The 8,867-nt window shown below is 44.0% G+C and overlaps 1 protein-coding gene across 1 annotated transcript in view; it reads left to right on the forward strand.

Annotated features, from left to right (window-relative positions):
- Positions 1-7,945, forward strand: part of ttyh3b (tweety family member 3b) — a 59,051-nt gene extending 51,106 nt beyond the window's left edge. Inside the window, exons 12-14 of the mRNA XM_045690662.1 lie at positions 17-199; positions 1,950-2,025; positions 4,207-7,945. Of these exons, the coding sequence (XP_045546618.1) occupies positions 17-199; positions 1,950-2,025; positions 4,207-4,341 (394 nt within the window). The 3' untranslated portion in view covers positions 4,342-7,945. The remainder of the gene's footprint in view (positions 1-16; positions 200-1,949; positions 2,026-4,206) is intronic.
- Positions 7,946-8,867: the final 922 nt, after the last annotated feature.

Consider the following 8,867-nt stretch of genomic DNA (forward strand, 5'->3'; position numbering starts at 1 on the left):
GCCCTGGCCAATGAAGGACGGATGATGAGGATGGAGAAGACGAGTCTGCTGCCCAAGGCAATCGGGGGGCGGGTCCTCATGATAACCTGTACCGCGTGCACATGCCCAGTCTCTACAGCTGTGGTAGCAGCTACGGCAGCGAAGCTAGCATCCCCGCTACGGCCCACACTGTCAGCAATGCCCCTGTCACTGAGTACATGTGAGTTAGCACCCCACCGGTAGCCGCTAGCTGAAACAACACACTGCCTGCTACACAAGCTAGCCACGCGAGCGCTATTGCCTGCCATACATTATTGTAGCTAGCGAGTGAGTCAGCCTGCTAGCAACATGTCAGTTAGCACCGCTAGCAGAATCGACATACTGCCTGCTATACAAGCTCAAGTTAGCCACGCGATCGCCATTGCCTGCCATACATTATCGCTAGCTACCGAGTAAGTTAGCCTGCTAGCATAAAGAAAACACTGCCTGCTATCAGTTAGCTATCAGTTACCCAAGTGAAGCTACACTGCCTGCTCAGTGATATACATTAGGCTACATGTGAGTAAGTCTGCTAGCCATATCGGAGTTAGCTTTTACACATTGCCTGCCTGCCATACAAGTTAGCTATTGCCTGCTATCAATTAGCCACGCAATTACCATTGACTGGTATCGGCCTACCGTAAAGCTACAGCTAAAGGGTGTGAGTTAACCTGCTAGCCGCTAGCGGGAACCCATTGCCTGCCAGTCACATGCTAGCTAGTCCATCACTGATCGTTTGAGCTGCATGGACTCAGACAAACGTTGATACTATTGTCATATTTAACCACCAGGCTGCACATTGAAGACAGATACACTCACAAGCATATATAAAGTAGCCTAAGTTTGTTTTATTCAGTAAAGAGTCCCCATATCTTCATGTCACTGATAAGGACCATGTTAAGCATGATACACAGTAGTGTTTGGATAAGGTGAAACACATATCAATCTGCATGGTTTAATGCTGTGGCCTTACAAGGTTTTACACCCTTCATCACACATCATGACTGCAGTATATGTTTCTCCTCCTCGTCCACTTCAATAACACACTTCAGTCAACGTAATAGGCCTACATACCTTTCAAGTAAGTTTAAGTTATGCACTATTTTTTTTTAACCTTTATTTAACTAGGCAAAACAGTTAAGAACAAATTCTTATTTTCAATGACGGCCTAGGAACAGTGGGTTAACTGCCTTGTTCAGGGGCAGAACGACAGATTTGTACCTTGTCAGCTCGGGGATTCGAACTTGCAACCTTTCGGTTACTAGTCCGACACTCTAACCACTAGGCTCTAACCACTGATACAACTACATACAAAACAATAAGTTATGTATTTAAAAAAAGATATTATCACATGCACCGGATAGGTGCAGGGAAATGTGTTGTTTTACATGGTCGGCCATAGTAGTACGGCACCCCTGGAGCAAATTAGGATTAAGTGCTTTGCTCAAGGGCAGATCAACCTTTTGGTTACTGGCCCAACGCTTTAACAAGTCAACAACCAGCGCTAGGACAATAATATAGCAGACAAGGTGCTGTTGATGTGGACGATGACCACATACTGAGGGTCTGAGGCTAAGTCCCAATGTTCTCTCCTTCCTCTTGAAGTGTGCACTCATTCACCACTCCCCACAATTGTAAAAAGCATTTGATTGATGTTGGCATGGATACTAGAATACTAGATGGAGTTTCCATATTCCAGTCATATCCATGAAGGGAAGTGAACAAGTGCACACTTCGGGAGAAAGGAAAGATCATTGGGACGCAATCTAGTTGTTGTAGGGAAGACTGTAGTGCAGGAAGTGACAACAGTAACCAGGAAGTGACAACAGTAACCAGGAAGTGACAACAATAACCAGGAAGTGAACTCCGTAACTAGGAAGTAACCTCAGTAACCAGGAAGTGACCTCAGTAACCTCTCATTTGTGACGCAGGACCCAGAACGCAAACTTTCAGACCCCCAGGTGTGAGAACACGCCTCTGATTGGCAGGGAATCCCCTCCACCCTCTGTAAGTGCACACTTTCTAGTATACACTACTCCAGTATACCCCCCCCCCCCCCGAACCCTGAAGGTGTTTTAACTTCGAGTGGCGAAATACCATCGCAAAGGTCATTTTGGCAGCCTGGCTTTTTTTTTATGTAATAGATTGTATTCAAAACAGGTGTTTAGTCTGACAGATCACAGATGAAAAAAGACGGTCTCTAATTCTGATGTAAACTATGGTTAGTCTATTTTGCATCTCAAATGGAACCCTATTCCCTATGGGCCCTGGTCAAAAGCCGTGCACTATATAGGGAATAGTGTGCTATTTGGGACGCGGGTCAATTATTTGAAGCATGTTCCCACAAGATCTCGGTAAGAGGAGAAAACAGAGGTGAAGTTTCAAGCTAAGGGCTATTCATTCCATCCAACTGGGCCAGTGGTGCTAACCATTTGGTGGTACAAGACTGGGCCAGTGGTGCTAACCATTTGGTGGTACAAGACTGGGCCAGTGGTGCTAACCATTTGGTGGTACAAGACTGGGCCAGTGGTGCTAACCATTTGGTGGTACAAGACTGGGCCAGTGGTGCTAACCATTTGGTGGTACAAGACTGGGCCAGTGGTGCTAACCATTTGGTGGTACAAGACTTGACCTCTTGTACCCCTCCTTGAATCAGACTTCATCACTGCATCATCAGGTGTAACGGCACTCTTCAACAAAGAAGTACAGAGACTGGGTTTGGCACAGCGAACCCTTGAAGAGCTCTCTTATATCTTCATACCTCTTTATAGGAAAACAAATGGGTTTTGGCATGTGCTCTTTCTTTTGAGACTCTTGGTGTCTGACGCTGGGTTTTCCTTTTTTACGTTGTCTCTCTTGAGTCTGTGGACGGGCGATACTGTCTTTCCAGTATAGCCATTGGTTAAAGCTGGTTGTTTCCGAAGGCATGTGACTTCCTGTCCATGTCCGTCCTTAATTTGTGTCCCCCTAGTAAACCACAGCCAACGCTCCTTTAGTCCTGTCCCCATAGTGTGTCTGTGTGTACACGTCCTCTAGATGCATGTGTCCTATGTATCTGTTCCTCTGTCCCTTGTCATCACTAAACATCACTACTAGTTCTTCACCTGGGGTGTATTCATTATGGAAACCGTTTACCATTTTAAGAACCAAACGGAAGTAAAGCAGCGAAACGTGAGTTTCTATTTGGACAAATTCAGGTAGGTCCTTCCCAGTTTCGTTCCGTTTGCTTCCGTTTCAGAAGCATTTCAAAAGAATCGGAGGAATGAATACATACATCCCTGATTCACAGGGCCACTGCTGCAAACCACCCATAGAGGTGGATAGAGATCACACTTTCCACAAGGGCTGGTTTAGAAGCAAATATGTGCCCTCTATCCAACTCTATGAGGTCATGTCATCCACCACCACCGTCTGGCTGTAGACACCACCTCGGTTTGGTGATGCACGGCGGCCATTTTGTGCCTCATGGCTCACCAAGCACTAGTTTCCACATTAGAGATGGAGAAACTGGGAAACCCAGCGCTACAGTACTCCCTCACTAAGACCACTGACTAATACCAGGCTAACCTAACCTTCTACATCAGAATTAGATACAACTAATACAATTGATCAATTCAATATTTGATTCTATTTCCTGTCTAATAATAATCTAGAGTTGAGTTCTAACGCCTGTCAAAAACCCTGCAGGACTATAATCCTAATCCTAATCAATCTCTGTAGTGATAATTGTTGTTTTTAATCCACTACCTCAGGCTGTCCAAATGACTAGTGAAGTGTGTGTGTGTTGGTGTGTGTTGCTTGTTTACCATAGTGTTTCACTCTACCAACCCCCTCACCCTGTCCTCTACTCTCTGTCTCTCTCTGTCTCTGGACACTTGTAAGCAGCATATCTCTACATACCCTTCCCTACTCCCTCCCCCTTTTGAAGTACACTAGTATACATACTCTTCCCTACTCACTTCCAGTTGATACTGCTAGAAAATGAGTCAGATTTGGGCAGTGTTGATGACTACACAATATTTCCTTTTTGTTATTTTCTTTTCTTTCTCTCTCTCTCTCCCCCTACCTCTCCTCTCTCTCCCCCCTATGTTTCTCTCTCTCTTCCCCTCTCTCTCTCTTCCCCTCCCTCTCTATCTTCCCCCTCTGTCTGTCTTTCTCCCCTACCGCTCTCTCTCTCTTTCTCTCCAGTACACCTCGAGTATGAGAGCCAAGTATCTGGCCACCAGTCGACCGGACCAGAACCGACGGTCAGTCCCCAATGACCAGTTGGACCCGGCCAGCCGTCCACATCCCCTCACCAGACCACAGTCATCTGTCCATTAGAACCTTCCAGAACCTACCAAAACCTTCTAGAACCTATTATAACCTACCAGAATCTTCTAGAAAGAACTCATCAACCAAAAAAGAACGAGAACCAATTTTCCATTCCACTAAAGAACCACAACCCACTAGAACTACCAACTCCTTAGAACCTGTTGACACAGTAGTCCTCTTATAGAACCAGAAGCACTAAGGATCATAACCACCTCCTCAGCCCACTAAAAGAATACTTCTCAGATTCACCTGAACAGACCACAGTGGGTTGAAAAGCAGAGCCAACCAACGGACCAAGCAGCCCAACTCACCAGAACAGAAACTCATCTCATCAGCCAACCAACACCAACCTACCTACAGACTCCAGAAGATCACCATGAACCTTGTAGATCTCACCCCCCCACCTCTCCTCAGCTCCCCAGCTCCATCTCCGCTACAACTATCCCACAGTCCCACTCAGCTCTACACCAGCTCAAACTGGATCCTCCACCTCTTTACTAAGTATACTGCCCTCTGGTGGTGACTGCCGGTATGAGCATGTTTACTAAGTATACTGCCCTCTGGTGGTGACTGCCGGTATGAGCATGTTTACTAAGTATACTGCCCTCTGGTGGTGACTGCCGGTATGAGCATGTTTACTAAGTATACTGCCCTCTGGTGGTGACTGCCGGTATGAGCATGTTTACTAAGTATACTGCCCTCTGGTGGTGACTGCCGGTATGAGCATGTTTACTAAGTATACTGCCCTCTGGTGGTGATTGCCGGTATGAGCATGTTTACTAAGTATACTGCCCTCTGGTGGTGACTGCAGGTGTGAGCCCCCCCCCCACACACACACACACACGCACACACACACACCCTGTATAGAACTGTAAATAGTGAAATAGTATGAGTTACATTCTGGAGGAAGACTCAACTGAAACATGGTGGTATATAGATGTATTTAGAGTGTGTGTTTCCAAGGACTGAGGCTGTATCACATTCTAGGCCACACACACACACACACAGACACACACACACACACACACACACACACACACACACACACACACACACACACACACACACACAGAGGCCTGTACGTGTGTGTACCTCTCTCTACTCTACCTGCCTCTGTAAACAACCCTCCTGCCACTAGGACACCGAATCTGACTGCAAAACGGCCCCTGCACTCTGCAAAACGCTCCAACATTCCTGTAACATCTGGTGTTTTTAACTTTACTGTTGTGCAGGGCTGTTGTGCAGACAGACCATGTGGCCTGAAAGTGATTCAGAAAGCCATGTTGTGGAGTAACCACTCTCTGTGATGTCTGAATTAAACTGTAGGTAGATTTAGCCACCACTGTACAGCAGTGACGTGTTACATTTAGCCTGTGTAAGAGCCACGTTAACTAACTACACGTATGACTACAACTTGAATCGTGAGCTCTCTTGAGTGTGTTCTGTGTTCTGTGTGTTTGCGTGCGTCTAACGCACATGTAAATATGAGTCCAGGACCGAACGGAACATGGTGGAATTCCAAACATTCTGAAATCAGATTCCAGAGAAACAGTTTGCATTCCCAAACTAACTCTGGGACTGAATGAAAAGACGAAAGGACATGGGAGAGCTCACCTGTGGGCTCATAACTCTGTATAATGAGGGATGTTGAACTCTCCTAAACTAAAGGACATGGGAGAGCTCACCTGTGCCAAAATAACTGAATATTGAGGGATGCTGAACTCTCTTTATCTCGTCATTCCTTTTTTTAGTTCCTTAATTCTCAGAAAGGGAAAATAAATCCTGGATAATGTTGGATCATACAGTGAAAGACAGAGAAAGACTTTTAAAATAAAATGTGTTTTTAATTTAGTTAAAAAATGTAACTTGATAATGAAGCATTGGGTGCTGTGACCAACTTTCTCTTAAAAAAAAAATGTTTACTTATTATTTCGTCAAACAGGGATCTTCTTTAACGACCTCAGACTAAAGGTCACGATGAGGTTAGAGGTCACAACCTTTCTCAAACAGGAAGTTTTTTTCTTCTTCTCAGAAGCACAAACGATCTTCGAGGTGACTATGGGAGACGGAAAAGAAGAACACCCACGCGTTGATGTAAAGTGTGTGCGCTGTGGGAACACTTAAAGCCTCGTGAAACATGAGCTCTTGTCCTGTTTCACGGTGAAGTGAAAGGAAACGTGAGCGGTGCAGCGGTCTGTCTCCTTATCCAGGTTAGGGGCCGACCATAGTTAGATAGAGGACTCTCTAAAAACCCTCTTACTTTACTAGGTACTCTATCTAACTCCATGGGGCTGCCAGTAGTTTATCTCTAGGGGCCGACCATAGAGTAAGATAGAGGACTCTAAAGTTCAGTCTTAATTTACTAGGTACTCTATCTAACTCTATGGGTCTGCCAGTCGTTCTCTCTCTCGCTACTATGTGCTGTGAAGTGTATGATGATAATAGTGTAGCTGTAATCTCTCTCATCACTCTTGTGTGTGATGCTCGTCCAGTGTAGTCTTGGTATTGCTCTCTTCTCTCCTGTGTGTGCTGTCTGTCTGTACGTACAGTACAGTGGTCTGTGTGTGTGGTTGCCAGCAAATTAAGGGTCGTTACTATTATTCAATCTTTATCTAAGAAACACACACACACACACACTAACATTCATTGCAGACCCACACATTGCAGACATACACACACATACACACTATTCTTTATTTCTAGCCATTGTCCTGAGAACTGTCACTCACACACCATAGAACTACAGTACCCATACACCCTCACTCCTGTAATTTGACACTGGTTAGCGTTTTGCATCATGGGAAATGTAGTGTATTAACTAGAGGGATTTCCAGTTAATGGGAGAAAGAGTCCATAGGAATGATCGTTCAAACGATCTTGATTAACTCGCTCTGGGTAGAAGTTGCCTTTAATCACAGATCTAGGATCAATTTACTCTCCCATTATCCTAATCTTAACCATTAGGCGGAACACAAAACATTTCTTAGATCAGTGTCTAGGAAGCAACTTCATCCTACCATGACAAGCTCAGTGTGTGTGTGTGTGTGTGTGTGTATAATTTACTGTGAATGAAAGACCACTTCTCTGTCGTTTTCAGCGAGACAATCGTTACTGGCGTGATTCCACTCGTTTTTAATGTTCTGTTTATCACGTCACCATGACAACGCTACCTATACTACGGCGTTTGCACGACGGGAGAGGACCAAAAAAAATACTGTTGGAAACTAAGAACCAATGGCCTTTTCTTAAACTTGTAACAATCTAATAACGCTTCATATCACACGTTTTAATTTGTCTGTCTTCTAAAAAATGAATCATAAAAAAACAACAATAGCTAGCTCTTTTGTAGGCTAATAATAATAATTATTATTATGGCAAGAGCACCATTTGTTTTCTGTTTTTCTTTATAATAATGCTGAATGACTGTCTTGAATTGCATTTTTTTTTTATAAAACCGTACTGTAGACATGTTCATTTTTTTGATGGTTGTTTTTATGTCCCCGGCGACAACGGTTTACTAAGATGATAATACTGTCTGTTCTAAACTGTGGTGGTGACATTATTGAGCCTGGAATCCATGTTTTAAAAACACAATTAAAACAACTTTAACTGACTCAGAACGACTGGAGTGGTTTGTCATTGAATTTGACACCTCTCTCTCCCTCTATCTATCTGTACATCTCCCTCCCTCTCTCTAATTCTCTCTGTCTTTCCCTCTCCCTCTCCCTCCCTGTCTCTGTAATGACACATTCACTGACAGTAGATGGCGATATTCCTGTACGCTGGTACCAACAACACATCTGTGTCTGTGATATTCACGGGTAAAAGAGTGTGTTTCTCTTGAGTCTAGACACAGTTTTTTATGAAAGTAGATGAAGTAGCCAGCCAAATAGAAAAAGCAGCCAGCCAAATAGAAAAAGTAGCCAGCCAAACAGAAAAAGTAGCCAGCCAAACAGAAAAAGTAGCCAGCCAAATAGAAACAGTAGCCAGCCAAACAGAAAAAGTAGCCAGCCAAACAGAAACAGTAGCCAGCCGAACAGAAACAGTAGCCAGCTGAACAGAAAAAGTAGCCAGCCAAATAGAAAAAGTAGCCAACCAAATAGAAAATGTAGCCAGCCAAATATAAAAAGTAGCCAGCCAAATAGAAACAGTAGCCAGCCAAATAGAAACAGTAGCCAGCCAGGGAGTTTCATGCTGATGGGGGCTCTATAGTAAGGGCATCTGGTACATTCTAATGCCTTGATTTCATCCCATATACACAGCTCAATACCCAATACTTAATACTCATTCAATACTTTAACAACTTTACCTCCCAGCTTGGTAACATGAGTTGTGGTATTGAGTAGAAAGACATGACTTTCTCATGAAAATGACCTGAAAATGTATGAATTCAATGTGTTATTTGTTTTGGATATCTAGGCTCAGGCTTGTATGATCAGGACTAATGTTGTAAGTAGGATTAAAAAACATTAACTTTACTCCTGTCTTCTCTTGAGAAAGTCACTACGGTTTTACTGAAATACATTCATTACCAT

Source organism: Salmo salar, chromosome ssa12 (assembly GCF_905237065.1).
Source record: "Salmo salar chromosome ssa12, Ssal_v3.1, whole genome shotgun sequence".
NCBI classification, from domain to species: Eukaryota; Metazoa; Chordata; class Actinopteri; order Salmoniformes; family Salmonidae; genus Salmo; species Salmo salar.